Source organism: Agelaius phoeniceus, chromosome 3 (assembly GCF_051311805.1).
Source record: "Agelaius phoeniceus isolate bAgePho1 chromosome 3, bAgePho1.hap1, whole genome shotgun sequence".
Taxonomy (NCBI): Eukaryota; Metazoa; Chordata; class Aves; order Passeriformes; family Icteridae; genus Agelaius; species Agelaius phoeniceus.
The window spans coordinates 105,302,685-105,322,687 of record NC_135267.1 but is presented as its reverse complement, the minus strand read 5'-3'; the positions used below and the strand labels follow the sequence as shown (position 1 = coordinate 105,322,687).

The following is a 20,003-nucleotide window of genomic DNA, read 5'->3' as shown; positions in this document are numbered from 1 at the left end:
CAATAAAAAAAAAGTAATCTTGTTTATTGCACATCTTCAGCTGTGCTCTTAGGGATATTCTTAAATCTCCTGTGATAAGCAAATCATTATTACATTCCCATGTATTAACTTCCTACTATGGTAAAAAGAATTATTGGAATATATTACTTGCTCTTATTTTTGCTGTTGTTGGCAGTAGAAAATCATTAAAATGATTCCATTTTGTAGCTCCACCCAAAATGTAAGATTTTGTACTTGGCCTGTTTTCTTGCAGAGTGCTTTTGGATTGCATGAGTTTTGATCTTTCCCTCATTAAGTGTGGCTGACAGCCTGGCAAAAATATGTAAAAGAGTTTTACCATAGAGGACATGCAGCAAAGCAGCAGGGTACTTTCTCTGCAAGTTCAGTCAGGAACTTTCCTCTGTTTGCAGCACAAAGTTTGAAATAATTATAAATAATTCTTTTAAAACTCTGCCTATACTTTGCAGATTTAGAATAGGAAGTCACTGGATTCCTACTCATTCAGCAATAACAGTTTCAAGGCCCCTTTTCATATAATTTCCTGAAAAACAGAATCTGCTGCTAGGCAACAAATCTGAAAACATACCTGGTCCTATTCAGTCAAATTCTGATTGCAATCTCCTAGTTGCTAATAGATAGCATGGCAAAAATGGGGACAACTGCTGCTTTACTCAGAGACTCTCACTGCAGCCCTCAGTCCAGAAGCTGGGCTGAGACCATCCTGTCTTGTTCCAGTCTCTGTGTTTGGAACAAAGGTTGAAAGCATCTCAGCTTGGGAAGAAAGCTCAGGTTTGGGAGGAAAAGAGCTTGCCTGTATGGGCTGAAGTCATTAAGGGATAGCACATCATTTATTCTGTACAGCCACAGCAGCCAGTTATGAGAGATGCCTCTAATTTCTTTCTCTGTTAAATGCAGAGTGGAAAGAAGTGGTGCTGCACAGGTTGTACCCTGGGAGCCCAACACATTAATTGGCTCACTGGGGCAGTGACTGCAAAGCCATTCCCCTCTTCCTGCAGTCTGCTTGCCCACCTGCTCTGGAGAAAAGTAGTGGCTGTCTCTTGATTGGTAGGAGAGTAAAGTGAACCAGCAGGGCCACTTCTGGTCATTTTTCAAAAGATTGCATACCATTCTTTGGTTTTTGTGTTGCAGAATATCTATCTCTAAAAAAACCCTGTCATTTGCTTAAAAATGGTGTTCTTCTAATTGTCTTCATGTCTGCTGGTCCTGGTCTTACATGGTCCATTGCTTTTCTGCCAGCACAAAGGGTTCAAGTGTCTATGTGATGAATTTGACTAAAATGTTCCATTAAGAAAATTGCTAATTTTGACTTGCTGCAGTTTTCTGACACCTGTTGTAGAATAAAACAGGAAGAGGGGGAGGCAGGATGTTGTAGGGACAGTAGAAAAGCAACTTCTAGTAGAAAGAGTGCATTGCTTTTTTCAGCAACACAGATTTATGCTATCCCAAAATGAATTCATCTGGCCTACATCTAAGCACCAACATCCTGGAAAAGTACATGTTATGTACAGAAAGGCAGAGACATCACTTCTTGAGATGTGGAATGCTTAATCTATAACAAAGAAGTGATATTTCAGATGGCTGAAGGGAAATGCTGGGAAAGGTTTCTGGGTAAACTTGTGCACCCTCAGTTATGTACATCACAATTATTCTCTTCTGAATTAGGTTTATCAAACAAGCTGGATGTTGAAATTAGGAAATTTTAGGGAGTTTCATCGTGAGGGAAAGCCATTGAGGCTCACAAAGAGGATATGTATTAGGAGGTGGCAGCAAAGGGGGGATGCTGTGCTTGTGGGCCATTCACATAATAAAGGTCTGAAATCCATTTTATTTTGTGGCTTTTTGAGAAATTTAACATGGATATGGTTTGGCTTGAGGGAGCACTCTGAGAAGGAAACAATGAAGGCACATTGGGCTTCCAAGAATGAGTTCTCTCACTTAGGGAGTGACTGAGAAAATCAGACTTAGGATATACTGATTCCTCATCTCAAGCCTATATTTTAGTTAGCAGAGGTATTTTGCAGGGAAATGCTCAAGTTATCTAAAAAGCTTCCATTTTTACCCCTTCCTTATCCAGTTTTAATTGTTAAGAAATCTTGAACTAATAAAGAGAATAAGAAAACTTGAATCAAGTAGCTTATTATGAAGAAACCTTAAAAAGAGTCTTGCATGTATAAATTTTCAAAGCCAATGGTAAGGCCCCTGCCTGAATCTGCTTAGCTGGTGCATGGAAGACAATCACATTAAGAGCAAAAAAGCTCAAACCTTCATTAAATTGAAAATAAAATCTTTATATATAGTGGCTGACCATTTAAGGTCTATGATATTTGCTTTCTCCCTGACAAGGCTTTCAGGGTTGGCTGCTGGAGACTGAGGGCTTTGCTCTATCAGTGCTTTCAGCCGAGATGAAGGACAGCAATAAAATTTATTTATGTGCTGCATTCTACTTGTTCCATATAAAATTTCATCTATGTTTGTTCTTCCTTAGCCAACAGAGGAGCAAATTGCCATTAGTCTCCTGGCAGGCTGTCAGTAAACTATGATTTCAAGTTCTCTTACTAGAAAACAGATGTTCGTTTGTGTGTGTGCTCCTTTCCTGTCTTTTCACCTCTTCACCCATATTACTTTTGTCTTTTTAAGTCACACATTCTACTCATGGTATTTTAAAGCTAAAGCTGGTTTAACAGGGCCCTCACTAATCAAATATACAAGAATAACATAACTGTGGCTTTCTCAAGGCACAGTGGTGTGCTGTGCAATGGCAACAGTAAAAGCTTAAACAGAAGGCTATTTATGTAAATTTGAAAATTACTTGCCCTAATTGGTGGTGAAAAATTAGTTTAACATTCAAGTAAAGACTTTTTTAGCACTCCCACTTGAATTTTTTTCATAAACTCCTTTAAGATTACTGAGAATAGACTTTCCATTTGTGATATTTCAGAGTACACTTTAATTTTTGCCGTGCCATATGTAGGTAGTTGTCAGTTTGGGGGACATGTGGGGCTATCTGAGTCAGGGCCACGGTGTGGTTATGCTTCAATGGGCTCTGAGGTCTGGAATGCTGCCAAAGTTTCACAAGCAAAGCCCAAGGGAACAGCCTGAATTGGGCTGAAGTTGTTCCCTCTGATCTCTGAAAGGGGAGTGGGAGATCCTCTAAAACACTAAACATGACAAGAGGGCTCTTGGAGGGTAGGAAAGCAGAGATTGCTGCAAGCATGGAGCCTCTCATGTTACCAACAGGGACAAAGCAGCCTCCAGGATGTGCTGGATCTGTAAGAATAGGCTGTCTTGAATTAATAAATCCTGATTTATATGCAAGGGAGCTATGTGTGTCTAGCTCATACTAGTCCTGGCAAATCTTTCATAAAAGGGCTTTTCAAAAGAAGTAGACTAGGCCTTTTAAATATTTTAATGGGAAGAAGCACTTGAAAGTAAGTTTTTCATGTATAGCAGGTTCTAAATTTCTCTTATTTTACTTTTATGTTTTCTTCCTTTAGCTTTTGAGAAGCAAGATGACTTAATCACATTTCAGGACTGGTGATTTAAATTATCCTCACAATTTTTTTATCCATGACAGAAAGTGGGTGTTACAGACAAATCTTGCAGGGATAATAAGGACTCCTGTTCTAATCAGTAATAGCAAAGGAATTGAATAATATTTTCTTCTGGAGAAGAATATATAAAAGTTAATGTAATGTCATTCATATTAGTGAACTGGGCTGCCATGGCAGTCATTCCACAGTAAAGCTCTGCTCCCACCTGCTCTCACAGGAATTTCTGCTATCATATTCATGAGTGATTGAAGATGAACACTGAGGTGATATTATTGGAAAATGCAAGGAGATTATTTAAGAAAATCAAATGAAATGCTGTGCTTGAGGATTTTCTGAGGGGCTCCAAAATGCTGAATGACTGGTTAAGTGGTAGGTGGAATTAAACAGCAATACACACAAGGTAATTCATGCTAGAAAAAAGTCACCGTAATGATGCCAGCTAAGAAAAGCAGTGTGGTGGCACTGAGCTGAGGAAATTGTGCAGCCATTGTAAATAGCTCTCAGAAAACAGTTCAGTGCTCAAAGTGACCAGAAATCCCAGTGGATGGGAGTAGCTGTGGGGAGAGGAGGTGAGACCAGGAGAGAAAGCAGCATTGTGCTGTTATGCAGTCATGGCTTATCCCCTTCCTGAACACTCCATGTGTGTTCAGTTCCCATTCCTCATGATTAACTTAAATGGGGAAAACACAGGGCACTGCAGCAGGGAGGATTACAAGAATGGATTAGCTTTCCTACATGGGGCAGCTAGACTTGCTAGGGAAAAAAAAAAAAATACCTGAGAGAATATGAATGTATTTTTATAAATATATGATTATACAGCCATAAGAAGCAGCAGGAGGGTAATAAATTGATTTTTTTAAATGAAATGGAAATACATCAAGGGCTTTCTGAGATAAAGCTGTTTCTGCAGCTCCAGAAGTCCCAAACATGGCCATTACTGGAAGCTGTGACTGTATTAGAGTAGTAATTGCTACAGAGCAGTTCTGCTTTTCTGTGCTGCTCTTCAAAGCACAGTGCTGAACTAGCTGGTCTTATGTACCATTTCCCAGCTTAATTTGCAACTTCTTTCCCTAATTATTTCATCACTAGTTTATACCCTGTATTGAGAGCAACAGGAAATTGCTAGTGAAAGTAATCACAGACTCAGAGAAACACTAGGCTGAAAAAAATATATAAATCTATCATCAACTGGGTTGTATACAGTCATTCTAAACTTTGTAATCAGATTCCATGAAAATTAGAGCGTTAAGACACAGATGGCAGCAGATGACACAAGCGAATATTTCAACAATTTCTCAAAAAACCTTCTTGATTAACTGACAAATCAAGTCAAATTAGGGTAAGCCATTAATTAAGATGGCTCTTTTATATTCACTAGGCATTGTGAATTTTTTTTTTTTTTTTTTTTTTACTTAATAATAAGAGCTTTCTGGCCAGAAATTTTGGTCTGTGGCTCCTTAAAAAAGAAATTCATTGTTGGCATTCAGTATTAAGAAAAAATAACAGTAACTCAGCATTGGTGAGTTGATGATATTTCTAAATTTACACACAGATTAAAAATACCATCAGACTTCATGTAAAAACACCTTTATTTCCTTTTTCTGCCTTTGTTTCTTAGGACTCTCTAAGATATAATGCGCTTGAGAGGAATATTATTAATAATGTTTGCAGAAAACATTTGGAAGTGCTTATAAATGGAAATTCTATGGAGAAACACTCCAGTCTTTATATTGTGATACTACAGTCTAAAGACTTATTTTCAGGGATTGGAAAATTATTTGGTTATTTTTTTTCAAAAAAAAAAAATCTGTGTTAAAGATACTAAAATCATGAATAGTTTAGTTCAGAAAGCATTTAAATTTATTAAGTAAGTGAATAGGTCTTTTTCCAATAACAAAGCCATAGTAATTCAGTGGTGCTGTGTTATCTCAAGAACTTTTCAAGGAAAACCAGCCAAATTGCCATCTCTCTGCAGGTGGATACTGCTTTTCTGATCAGCACAACACATGCTCACAGCTGCCATTCTGTCCTAATACACACTTGTAAGGAACTCATCATAGAATAGGTGTTTGGGATTTATTTTTTTTAATAGAATGGGCATGGATTTGGTAGGAAAAAGAGAAAGGGGAAACAGAGTCAAAGAGAGTAAAATTGGAATGAGGTGTCTGGTTCTTCCTAGCACAGCCAGTGAGCATTGCAGCAGGTCTGGCATATGTTGAGGGGAATTGCCAAGTTTCTGTCTGTCCCTCTCATATTAATAGATACTACTTCTAAATGTAAAAAAAAGTGCAACTAATTTCAATGAGAGTCAGATCTGATCCTATTTCTCAGCTTTGTCTGATGAGGAGAGCCAAGCTGCTTAGGAAATGTTTGGCTCCCTCTTCTTCAATCGAAGAAAAAAAATGAAAAGGGTGCCAAACTAAAATTTTGCATAAATCAAAATTAATTTGATACATTTCTATATTTGTTCTGCTGGAAGTCTGGAATAAATCCCTGGTAAGGAATTATCTTACTCTTTCAGCACTAAGATCAGGGCAATCTGGTTATAGACAGTGGAGAACAGCACATGGGCATAGAGGTTTTGTCCTTTTCAAATGTAGCACAGAAATTGAGGTGTCCACCTATTTGCACACATAAAAGTTCACAGATTCTGGTTTCTGAGTCATCTGTGGCATTTTGATGGCCCCTCCTTTACTGTATCTGCAAAAACCTTTGTGTAAGTATGTATTAGTTTTACTAATGACTGTTTCAGGAAGGTGCCTCATTTATCCTTGCTTCACTCCTCTGCAGCAAGGCAGCATTTCATAAGTTCAGTCTTGATGAAGGAGCCTAGCAAGCCCTCAGCTACAACATTATTCTTCATTAATGTTATAAGAACAGTAATTCATTTCTCAATGTGCTTTTTTTGAAGAGCTGATAACATTAAAAACATCTACCCAGTGCATGTCACTGATGAGCAGTTACTTATATTAAAAGCACTTACTCTGTATCTAGCACATTTTGCATTTATGTCTATTAAAATGCATGAAACATCTATCATAACATTTTAAGCACTCAGTAGCTTATTACTGGAACCACATAACTGCTTCCTTATTATCTCTTCTTGACAATAACTTTAATGAATTATATTCAGGTAGCTGTTGAAATTTCCATCCAAGCACATTACTTTTTTTGGGTGACATGTCAAGAGGTTAACTTATGCTCCCTTCCAGCTGATTTCTAGGCCTCAATCCATCAGACAAGTCACTTCAAAGGAGATATTGCTCTGTTGAGCTGAGACATCAAGATAAAGTTGGCTTTGTGAGATGCAGTCCCCTTTGGGAAGTCTGCAAGGAATTCTTCAGCAGTTACTTGTCTAGGCAGTCTTGAAGCAACAAGACACAAGATGAAGACCAAGACATGGAATGAGAAAAATCAATTAAAGGAAAAAGGGAGCTGTGGTTCATGTAGCTTATACTAATTCTTTGGTATTATTTCTCATTCATTTTATATTCTGTGAGATTTTCCTCCAGGGAGTGAAGTGCATGTATGTAGAAATAAAATATCATTAGTTAACAGTTGCTCTCTGACTCTGCAAATTAAGGCATTTCTCACTAGTAGTAAAATCTGTCTGGAAAAGAAAGCTCAAATAGGTAAGTCAACAATTCCATCTTTCACTTACATGCCATGAACTGTTTATGTATGACTTGTGGAAATTAGATCAAAGTGAAAAATAGCAACCATGCTCGCTGCCATTGAAGGAGTTACCGTTTTACCAAAATTTAAGCACAATTGTTGAATATTGGAGAAAATTACCTGCTGAACTTTTGTTGTGGTTGCTGGTATACTTTGAACTGTCTCTGCAGTTTCTGCTGTGTAACATTTCAGCAGCTTGAAAACAAGTGTGCTGTCTCCTGGGGAGGAAAGGACCACACCGTTTGCTCTGGGGGGAAGAAGCTTTCTCACATCTCCAGCTAGCAGGAGACAGCTGCCACCACCACTGACATGATACAGGACACTTAGGAACCCAGCTGAGGAGCTAATTGGCTGTGAATAAGAGCAGCACTACCTCTGAAAGTCAGCAACACGGATTCTTGATTCCCTAAAACTGCCATAAATCAAGATACAGAGCACACCTTAAGAAAGTGCAAGTAGGCACTTCTGTCAAGAAGCTTGCTTGTTTTGTTTCATAAAAAATTGTCACTTGCTGATGCTGAGCACAGCCCTAAAGAGATGATAAATGGCACAAGAGCACTGGAGAGATTCTATCAATGTTAGAAGCAATTCCATGTACTAAAGCTATGCTTTTCTACTCAGGCATGCAAGAGTATCAAAAGTCAGTGGAGGCTGATCATAGAGCAGGGATCAACCTTTGTATTCATCCATTTGATTTCTGAAAACAATCTGAAATGTCTATTTTAGTCCTCCTTCCTTGACTCATGTCTGCCTAGAAGTACCCAAGAATAAGCAGTGTCAAGAAATTGTGCTTTTTGAACCATGATGATTATAAAAATATTTTAAAACAGTTAAATAATCAATAATAATAAACCTTTAAATATTATTCTCATTATTCTTAATTAGGCAAAATGTTATAATTTAGCATTTAAATTACAAAAAAAAAAAAGGATATGAGTGTGAGATTTAGTTGTAACTATTTTATAACAACTGCTTTTGGGATGAAGACACCTGTAAATTAAGAGGAGCCTATTCTTAAAATAAAGTCACAGTCCAAATTCTCTTCCTTTCTATGCCAGCTAGTTTCCAATCTGCTTATTCTTAAGAACATTGTGCAAGATATAAGGGTAAAAGGAAATATTTAAATGGGGTTTTTTTCTGTTATGTTAATTTAACTAAACATAAAGATAATTTTTTTCTATAAAAAGGTAAATTATGGATAAGCATACTTAAGTTGTGCTTATATTTTGAAATGTAACGAGTTTTGACAGCCATGGTTTTGATATAAATGGGCACAGTCAATATCAATGTCAGAAAGGCTAATGTGGCAAAGCTGTTTCTTCTTTTTTTTTTTCCTGTTGTCACTTATAATCTAGCCAATGTAAACAAACATTCCAATTCTCGCAGTGAAAAAAAAAATGAAAGAATCAAAATGTGTGCCTACTTTTCCTACAAAGATTGCTGTAAATTAGGTTATTTTTACTTCATTGGTGTAAGTGGAAAGAAGTAGCACAGGTTCTTCAGGCTCCTAAGGGTACACTTGGAGATCTGCTGCATCTTTGCCTGGAGCACCTTTGGCCCTCAGTCTTTTTTTGGTTATCAGCTGAATGACACGGATTAAGGTCCACATTATAAAAGTTATTCAGGTAGCCATCTTACTGTGAAATCCTTCTTCCAAGTCAGAACTCCTCCAGATCTCTTGGGCTCAGAGGAGGCAGCAAAATTCCCCCGGAAACTCAGGGGATCTTATTTGAGCAATAACTTGTAGAGATGATGTCTAAGGAAATGGAGATTATCAGGTGTAGCACAGTCCATTCTTTTGAAAAAACTCAGAAGAATGTTCTTGCTGCTCCTGGAAATCCATGACAAGAAATGTATCTTTCTGTCTCTGTGTTTTTTAAGGTTTGGGTCTTTTGGTTTGGTAGTCAAGATCAGAATAATGAGTCTGAAGTAAAAATCAAACCCTTCTTGGGAAAGGAGAAACTTAACTTCCATTTATCTTAGGATTGCTGTTTTCCCCTACTTTAAGCCACATCTCACAAACTAGTAGTATTGATAAAACTCTGAATTTATACAGAAATAATGAATATTAGAGATTCTGGCTGCCATTGAAGTAACAGCTGAACAATGTATATTTACTTAAAAAAAATGAATTGCAATATTGTTAAAATTGGGATTTAATGTTAGTTTTAATACTATTTTACATCGGAGTTCCTAAGTTCCCACATCAGTTCTCATGATTTTCAATCCTATTCTCTTTATAGAGGGGGAAAAAGTAATAATAACTCTAGAAGTAACTAGTAACTCCAGATGAATTAGCCATTCTTTTCTCCAGCAGTTTTACAAAGTTATTATTAAATAAGACCTAAAAAGAATTTTCTATTAAAATAAGCTTTCATAATTAGAAAGCTCAGCATAATTCAAAAATCCATGGGATAATTTCAGTCTTTTAAAGGGATTAAAATTTCCCATTTTCTTCTTCATGCAATATGCAAGCTTATGGTAGATGATATTTAAAAAAATAATAAATTCAGTTATTAAATGGGATAGAAGGCTTGTGAAATTGCTGCTTTCCTAATGTCCAGCAGTAGCTTAGGTAGAATGGAGTCAAAGGTATTGACTTGAAAGTGTTTGTGTTAGGTTTGACTTAAAACAAAATGCTCAAACATATTCAGCTTAAAATCTGTGGAATTTTTCATTATAGCAGTCACATCAGGTTAATGTGAAAACAAATTAAGATTTACTAAAGCCAGACAAGTAGTTTTTGGAATTGAAGCTGCTGAATTCCAACTTACCCTCATAAGTCTTGAGTGCACTTTAAAGCATTTAGCCTGATCCAAGGCAGGATGTGACCTTACAGTGTGATTGTAAAGCTGCACAATCTTTGCAAGTGCACATTTCTTTACCTGCAGTAAATACAGAGTAAATAATCTTCCACTCCAGTTTTCTTTAAATTAGCATAGGACTGCCAGGTATTGAAAGTTCATGCTCACCTCACCTACAGCAAAGTCAATTGTCAGGTTCACCATGGTTCCTGAAAATGTCTCAGAGCATTCAGCAGTGAGCTGACAAAGCAACAACCATATTTTTTCATGCTCATTGACTTTGCTGTAGTTCAGGGCCTTGGGGTAGATTCATACAATGTTTAGTACCTTTAGCACATTTTCTGATAGTCACAATCCTCAGAGAACAGTATGAAAGAGAAACTGCACTCATTAAAAAAAGAGGGATCTAGCTGATTTCTGGGTTTAGCTGCTTTTAAAAGATACTTTTCTTATTACCAAGAAAAAGGAAAACTACATGTCTTAGAGCTGTTTGTGTTACACTTGCTTAGATAGATGAGTTACAAAACTCAATTAAAATGCGACTGATTTTAAGCCATAAGTTTTTAAGTTATACATTGAGAGAGGTCTCTAAGATGGGTCATAAAGCAGTAACAAGATCAGTTTTATCCTCTCATGTGCTCTGAGTTCACAGAGAGTTGTAATTGCAACTTCAACCCCCTTTTGTTTCAGGAAATACAGTTCAGATTAGAATAGACCCAACTATTGATAACCAAGGCACACTTTTGAGAGCATATGTCTGTCTTCTATGTACCCTTTGGTCTAGCAGGGAATTCTAGAGGCCAGGACTTGCAACTCTAAAGTTTACTGCTTTCTGATGTTTTTTCTTTCTTTCTCCATCTTGCTGAAATTGAGTACTGGTTCTATTTGTAGAGAATAGACTTTCACAAGACAGTGGCTCATCAGCAGCACCTTTCTTGGCAGAATCCTTAGATTTAATTTAGTCCAATAGCTCTGCCTGTGTTCTGCCTTCCCACCTGGATCCACTGGCTCTGTTTAGACATCAGCTGTGTCACAGTGAATATATCACAGCTTAAGACAAGATAAATGGATGAGTATGTGTGATATTGCACCCTAAATTAAACAGTTTCCAAAAGAAAGGCAAAGCTGGGAGGAGGAAAATGCACGGCAACTCAGACCATGGTCAGGGAAGCAAATTTAGAGAAAAGAACCAGACAAATGAAAACTCTGTGCCCTCAGAACTGGATATGGTGCTTGGTTCCTGGATTGGTTATTTTTATATTCTTCCATGGATTTTTCTTCCCCAGTGAATTCACGGTGTATGCTGTTTCTCATTGCTAGTGAGCTAGATCAACATTAAATGCAGTCTGTTTGTAGTTTAGCCATGTAAGGGAAGCCAGTAGAATTTTCAAAAGTATCTTGTTTAGCTTTCTACATTTCTGTAGAGAGAAATGTAGAAATGTAGGAATATAGATATGCCTAGATGGAAATATTTAATATTATATTCCTGTTATTCTAAGGAATATGAACAAATCTGTTGTACAGCTGCAACGAAGGCTGATGGATGATATTAGCAGCTCCAATCTCCTGCATTTTGATTTCTGAAATGTCAAATTTTGTTTTAAAAAAAAAAGGGATAAAAATATCCTTAACTGCCAATACATTACCCAAATTGCCAAAAGCAATTTTGCCTATAATAAAACTATTGTGGGCTGAAGCATTTGGATCAAGCTATGCAAGATTGATATGTTTTTCTTGATACAATTCAGTGAATGTGCTATTCTTGTGGAATTTTCCATATGAGTCTGCTGGGGAGAAAATAAAGTGGACAAAATTTCTTTGACTTGCAATTAGATTTTATTTCAAGTTTACCTATCAATTAGCTGTAAATGATAACCTGATACACATTTCTGATGTTTAACAGGCAATGAAACTTTTCTGTTGGCAAGAAACACATTTAGCCAAGGGAATTTTGGGATGACACCAGCACAGTCATTTAAAACACAGTTGATTCACTGCATTAATTGACTTTTTAAGCTCAGCTGTGCTAATGAGTGTTTTGGAAGACCAGCAACGTTTCTGTAGCCAGCCACAGAAAGGACAGTGAAGGTTAAGATGCCTTCCCCTGTATGTCTTGTGTTTCTGTCCTTGCTCTGGAGGAACCTCTCCTGAACCTTTTGTGCTGCAGCCTGGTAATGCAGATGCCTCGTGAGGTTTGCTCAGTGACTGTGAGTCTGGCTGAGGGCTGGAATCTAGAAGCCTGGATTAGAGGCATGCTAAATTTACTCTGGAAGCAGGATAACTGAGATGGCACAGAGTCCTCTTGTTGTGCACCAGGTACTTACAATGACACTCTGAGCTGTCTCTCAGAGCCACACAGCTGTCTATACATAGCAAGCTGAATCCTAAAATATTTATAATTTTAGCTGAAGTCTTGACAACCCTGACCTCAAGTAACTTTCTCTACTAACTGAATAGATTCCAGGGTTTTGTCTTCTTGTCCAAATGTCTTTTTGTCTTGTTACTGATAGCTGCGCTATGCACAATTTTCTATCAGCAAACCAGGCTGAAAACGCTGATCTTTCTTTTGCTGACTAATAAATAAAGAGTAGTGATTTGTCTGGGTTCCACTGGTTAGTACAGCATTCACTGAACCACCCAGTCTCCCTTGCTAGTCTCTGTCTATAGTGCCTCTTTCTATATTTCTTATTTATTTTAATGGCAGAATTGAATGCTCAAAGCATTTTGGTATATGCCTTAGTAGTAGTGGTGGATTGCATTGTGAGAAAAAAATTCAGACAACTCATTTTGAACATGTTTTGGTACAATGCAAGAGCTAGTATCTTCTTTCAAAATCATCAGTTTAGTTCAAGTAGTTGTTTAAAAACGTAAAGTACCACAGGATAGATATCTCTAAGAGGAAAAGTTGTGCATATTAAAGTTAATTGATTGACTTGTTGGAATTCAGCAAATCTTCATCACTTGAGTTAGGCTGAACAAGCTCCTCACAAGGTAGTAAAGAGAATAGGAATCTCCAAAGAACATTTAGAATATTCAGCATGACGGAAATTAGATTTTTTTTTTTCCCCTTTGGGAGGTTCATACTTTATTCCTTTAACTTTGAAAGGCTGTTAAGTTCCAGCTGAGGTGCTGACAACAAAGTAAGCTTGGCTTTGGATGCCAAAGTAAACACATAACTGGCAATATTTAGGGCTTTATATCTCTTAGCTTATAATGAATTGCACCATCAAGATTTGTACCTATATTGACTGACTGCACAGTCTGCATTTTGCTTTGAAAAAAGGTGTTTGTACAAGCAATTATCTGCTTTTAAATGGATGTGGAAATTTTACTGGCATGATGGACTCTGAGCAAACCATGGTAGCCATAAAAGTGACAGTGCATCTTTTATTTGCTACTCTCCATTTTCTCTAAGGATGCATAAAATATGGTGGTAATTTAAGCCTTTAAAAGTAGGAAAAGAGCTGAACCTAGATGTTGATAATAAATTTAATACTTAAGCAAGAGGAGATAGTAAATGGATTTTTTTTTTCCAGTTTGCATCTTGTCTCAGAAAGAAAAGGTTTATGATTAAGGTTTTAGTATCTGAGAGAAACAGTAGCTCAGAAAGTGAGCCAGTGCTGGCTGGGTGTGTGAAGCAAAATAACCATGTCCTGTCTAGAAAGAGACACATGAATTCCAGGGGAAGGACAGTATGGGAAATAGGAGTGGAGGGACGTAAGTTTGGAAAAATAGTAGCAGTCCACGTAAAACAAAATTTTATATATATGCACCCATTCTTTTAATTGGGGCTCTTGCTTTTCTTCTTGTGGGAGATATAGAACAATTTGGTTTTTTAAATCCCAGAACACCCCTTGACAAAAAAAAAAAAGGTAAAAGTATGCCAATTGTTATTTAAATACACTCATTCAAGAGCACTTTCTGCTGGTGTGATTTAAGTGAAGTGGAGTCAGATCAGTGTAGTCAGAACAAGACTGGAGAGCCAATGATTTAGATATAGATTTATAGTAGATTCACCATAAGAACTATAACCAGTGCAGAAAAAGACTCTGTATGATCTCAATATGATGTTTAAATTAATTTTAGGTCAATACATTTGAAAATCAGTGAGGACAGTACTAATATGAACAATGCTTCAGATTGACCAATGACATTTAACAGGGTATCTTAAGAGTTTTCTTCTGCAGTTGTGGTAGTCTTGTGGTATCAATGGATTCCTATATGGTTTTCTGTTTAAGCATTTAGACAATTTTCTCCCAAAGACTCTGCTTACAATCATATTTGCTGCTTTTCTGTGTGAAAGCATCTCCTTGGCCAGGAAGCAGCCCAAGCACTGCATTAGCACAGGAATGTTGAGCATTCCTCCTTTCTTATCTCCCTCTTCAGCTGCCATGGAAAACTGTCCTACTTTGCAGAGAAGCACCGTGATGGGACAGGTAGATACACAGTCCCTGGGCACTGGGCCTGGCTATTTTGTAGTTTCTTGTACCCTCTGTGACAAATCAAAAGCCCTTTTTCTCTGTTAGAGATCAGACCCAGGAAGGAAAGGCCTCTTTCCCATGCATGTGGGTAGTTTGTCCAAGGCCAGGACTCTTTTCAGTGCACTGCTCCCATGGTGTGTCATACCAAGGTTTGTCCTTTTCAGAGCCCTTTCACCAGGGGTCCCCTTAATCCTCTCTTGGATTGTGTGCAGTGGGAACAGGCAGCTTTCACCGAGTTCTGACCTGATTTTTTTACTCTGAGTACTCTTGCAAGGGAAATAGACTGATGGAAAGCACACATTTAATTTTACAACAGGAAGAGTTAACAAGTCCCCAGCCATTAAAATAGAATAGATAGATTTGCCTGTAAATGTGAGCAGCCAAGTTGGATTTGATAATAGCATACACTGAGGCACCTTTGCACGAAAGAGACACTATAGAGGGTTGTTAATGTGAGAGTAAATTAAAATTGCATATGCTTTTAGGTCTTTTAGAGATATGAAGCAAGATAATGGAGACTAAGTGGTTGAACTACTTTAAAAATTAAAAAAGAAAAAAGTTGGACTAACAAATAAGTATGAATATGTTTACGATATTATTAAAGGGTGTGTGCCTAGGCAGGCTTAATGACTCTCACTAAGATTTTTCTCATGTTATTTCAGCTTTTTTTTTTAAAAAAAAAATCCATCTGTTGTCTCCAAATCTAGGTAGAATTGCTTCCACTGAAGTGCTTAAAATAAATTGCTTAAGGTTTTAGTCACTGCATCTATATCAGCACATTCAAAGAGAATATTATTCACTTAAGCTTTTTGCAAAACTGGTCTTTCTCTTGTCAAAGAAAGCAAACATTTAAGGAACAGAATGATTCATGTAGTTGACCCCAATCATCTGCTTCTGCTGGGTTTGAACACCTTTGCTAGCTTGGTGTCAACACAGACACAGAAAAACAGTGTTATGAGACTCTCACTGCCTTTGTTTTGCATTTTTGTTCCTGGAGATCCCTTGGCATGCCCAAAATAGCAAAGGTTGCATATTAAAGCAGGGCAATAAACCAGCAGCAATTTAAAAATTGCTGACAGAAGATGGAAAATATCTGAGATGAAAACTATCCAATATGCTGAACAGCTACATCAAGATCTTAGTGTCCTTTTCTTTCTGTGTAGTTCTGAAATCAGACAGGCTTTGATTTTTAGGCTTTGATTTTATTAACAGATCTCACCCATCACAGTTAGCCTGTGCTGGATGGAACAGAATCCCAAGAGAAAAGTGGGAGAGTTTCAGAGCTAGTTGCGTGTCCCTTCCAGAGCAAGACTGACACATGGGATAGAGTCACCTGGCAGGGCACAGTGGAGGTAATGGTCTGACTCAGGGTAACCCTAATGTTTCTGTGTCAAAAGTTATCTTATAATGTGTCTCTTATACAGAACCACAGGATGGGTCATGCTGGAAAGAACCACAGTGGGGCATCTGATCCAGCCTCCCTGCTCAGGCAGTTTTGTCCTGGAGCACATGGCACAGGAGTGTGTCCAGATGGTTCTTGAATATCCCCATGGAGGGGGGAAATCCACAGCCTACCTGGGTGACCTGTTCCAGTGCTGTGTCACCTGCACAGTAAGGAACTTCTTCCTGATGTTCAGGTGGAACTTCCTGAGCCTCAGTTCCTGCCTGTTGCCCCTTGTCCCACTGCCCAGCACCACCGAGCAGACCCTGGTCCATCCCTTGGCCCTTCCCTGTAGATATTCATGGACACTGATGAGGTTCCCTCTCAGTCATCTCTTCTCAAGGCTGAACAGCCCCAGTCCTTCATCCTTTCCTAATCAGAGAGATGCTCCAGTACCTTGATCATCTTTGTAGCCCTCCTCTGGACCAGCTGCAGGGGCTCTGTTTCTCTTTTGCACAGAGTCCAGAATTTAATTGACAACTTTAAGTTATCAGCAGCATTTATTCTGCCACAGGAACTGAAAAACAGACTAGGGAGGTCTCTGTTTTACAAGAATGTAATTTTTTTATTGAGATTATCTTTGCCTTTTGGACAGTCACCACATGAGTTTTGATCTATTCATGCAGCGCTTGGTCTATCATCTATTCATATCAATGACAGTACAAACTCAGGGCTTTTCTTTCTCTCTTGGTCAACAGTGCAAGGCACAACATCCATAATCCTTTTCTTATAAGAAATCTTTTCCTGGGCATTAAAGGTATCTTTTTTCCTAGGTTTGTGAATACTTTGGTTGTCACAAGTACATTGTGCTATATACAGAATTTGCATTAAAAATGTTTGCTGTACTGCTGAGAAATAGCAGATTTCAAAAAAACCAAAAAACCCATATCCATGAAATGAAAAAGGAAAGCATGGTTTGAAGATCTACTAACAGCAGAAGGCACTGACTCTGAATAGTAGCAAATCATGTAGATGAGGTAATAGATAATGTTCTAAGAAGTCCTAATAAACAGAAGCTAAACAGAGAAATTGAGATAGATTAAGAAAAATATAACACATGCACACACACTTACCACTTTTTATTTTCCACCAAATTATTTTTGATAAATGAGCATTTTAAAAATCCAGTCTTGTAAATGAGTACTTGGAAGTTCTTTTGGTTCAGTAATCCTATTTCTTAAAGGTTCGTATAAGATTGAAAAGTGAACAATTAAATCCATGTTGACTGTGCCTATTTATGAAAACCTGGTGCATACACAATGTGTTTACATAGCTAAATAGACATTAGAAGTGTTTTAGTTTAATAGTTCTGTAGTATTCAGTACATAGTAGCTCTATGTTTTGCTTATACTTGGTAATTTTCTTGCTTGATGTGACTTTTGGTGAGTTTTAACATTTGCCCAGCCAGTCTCTCTGTTTCTCTCTTTCTCTGTGAGGTTCACATGTAAACTGCTTTAAAGATTGCATAATGACTGTTTGGCATGTCCTACAGGCAAAGGCCCAGAAACCCTTTTTGCTGGCTATAACCTCAATGATAATGAGTGGCACACAGTGCGTGTGGTGCGGCGAGGAAAAGGTTTAAAGTTAATGGTGGATGACCAGCAGGCCGTGACAGGTACTGTGGCACTGGGGTTCCATGATTCTGTGGTGCTGGGAGGGGGAAACACAAGGCAAAATAAAAACAAAACCAAAAAAAATTATACAGAAGCAAAATGGCTTTATCTGAGAGTAACGTGCTTTTTTTTCCTTTTTCCTGGGTAAGATTCCAAATTCATGTTATGCATCTTAGAATGCTGGTACAAGAAGTGTGTTATTACCCTTGCTATTAATGTTGCTCTAAGGTTGCTATTGAAATTAATGAAAACCTTCGTGCTGACTTAAATGAATGTTTTTATACAGTGATTGGAGAGAAGTAATTTAGTACATCACTAATGAGAAGGCAAGCAAAATGCTTTTGGCAACACATTGTTAGGGCTAAACTCTAAGCCACTGCTGGAAGAAAGAGTTTAATAAACATTTGAAGGATATTCTACTGTGATTTGAATCTTGCATCAGCTGTCCTCAATAATTATATATTAGGCAGCGTGTTTTTCTCAAATACTAAAATAGCAGTTGGGGTGGGAGAAAAAAAAATGGCAGCCATGTTAGCAGATGAATAGAAATGTGTTTCTGTATTTCTATGATCAGAAATGTTAATAGAGAACACATTGATTTTGCCCTGTACAAGACAATGTTCACATGCATGTTGTTAATAGCAACTTATCTGGCTTCTGGCCCTGATTCCTTGCACAGAAGAATGTGCCTAAAATTTTTGTTGGCTATTTAGAATTATTCTTTGGTTTTGTGTAGCATTAAACAACTTTTATCATTGGTTTTAAGCTTTGTTAAAATAGTAACAAGTTAATTTTTTTTTGTTGGTTTTTTTTTGGTTTTTTTTAAAGAGGAGTGTAACTTCTTTAATAATCCCTTTTCACCTCAACAGAACACTGAGGGTCTTGTCACTGGTAGGAAAATAATTCATATAGTTGCAAGAACATATTTTCTAGAATCAGAAATTACCAATATATCTTCCAGCACTGAAGTCTGTGTATGTTATGATGCCTAGGGTAATTTTCTCAAGAATACAGATGGCATTATTAATTTATTTTCTTTTGGATAGTATAGGAGGAAGTATACCAATAAATATTATAATCTTGCTGCTTCAACTGCTACTCAAGACAGATCCTAATATAGAAAAAAAATAATTTAGGTCAAAATCCAATGCAATATCCAAATTCACAATTCCTGGACTCCTCATGCCAGAGCTCTAATTTACAAATACTGCAGGATAATAATAACCTGGGTCCAGCTTTCTGGTGCAAAATTTGTATTCTTTCCACAACCCAGTATGTACAACCAAAAATGGCCAGTTGACTTGAATTCCCTCTCAGTTCTTCGAGCTGGAACTTGTCTGCATTTGCATAATGCACAAATGTTTAATGTTATTAATCCAGAAGGAGAAACTCATCCCAATATTTTGGACGGAAAAAGACATCCTATAATTCCTGAATCTGTAGCCAATCTGTGGCCTCCTCCATCAGTGAGGAGGAAAATGCTGTATGAGAAGAAACAGAGGGAACTCTAAATGTAGGCAATCTGCTGTTAGTTCCATCAATGTCACGTTTCCTACAAAAAAAGTCTTTATTGTTGTGCAAGGGGTGAGAATTTTTGTTTTGGTTTGTTTTTTTTATTTTGGGGGGGTGGGGTTTTTTTGGATGTTTTAGGTTTTTTCCAACACTGAGTGTTTTAAAAGCCTTTACAAAATTAGATTTCAAATGTGTGTAATAGAATTTAATGTGTAGTTGCTTTGAATTTCCTGAAAGCATAGGGAAAGGGTTGCCTTATGGGATTAAAGTGTGCTTGTTCTAAACTTTTCTTCGGATGTTCCAACAATCAGAAATTTCATTTAAATACAACCCATTAATTTTTCATGTGAAAAGTTATTATAGTTTTATGAGGAGAATAAGGAAGTAAACTGACTTCCTGCTAAAAATTCCAGCTTTCTGCTTCCACATGTTGTTTTCCTTTTTTGATTCTATTTCCTGTGCCATATATGAAAGAATCCCCATCAGATCCAGAAAACTTAAGCTCCATGAAAATCTATTAAATAATTCAGCCTGACTTTCTAATTTTTGCAGATTATAAAATACCACTTGTTCATTTGTGAGTTGTGCTTGGTCCTCTTTGACAAATGCATGATGTGTGCAATGAAATTCAGGCATAACTAGCTTTCATTGGAAGCCATACAGGTGGTTTTGAAGTTACTCATCACAGAAGAGTTTAATATTTCCATCTCTAATAAGCCTTGTTTTCTAAGATTGTATAGAAAATGAAAATGATTGGAAATTCACTAAATTTGGGTAACAGAATAGCCTATGGTTATGAACAGAAATTCAATTGCCCTTTTGTATGATGTTTTTCCACAAATCTGACGAACTTAAAAGAAAAAAGAAAACAACCAAAACCAGACCAAACAAAAAAAGAAACCAAA

At 37.3% G+C, this 20,003-nt stretch overlaps 1 protein-coding gene across 29 annotated transcripts in view; it reads left to right on the top strand.

The window, feature by feature from the left end:
* Positions 1 to 20,003, top strand: part of NRXN1 (neurexin 1) — a 681,323-nt gene that overhangs the window by 298,930 nt on the left and 362,390 nt on the right. For all 29 annotated transcript variants that reach the window (XM_077176064.1, XM_077176060.1, XM_077176056.1 and 26 more), the window contains one exon: positions 17,466 to 17,588. In XM_077176064.1, the coding sequence (XP_077032179.1) occupies positions 17,466 to 17,588 (123 nt within the window). The remainder of the gene's footprint in view (positions 1 to 17,465; positions 17,589 to 20,003) is intronic.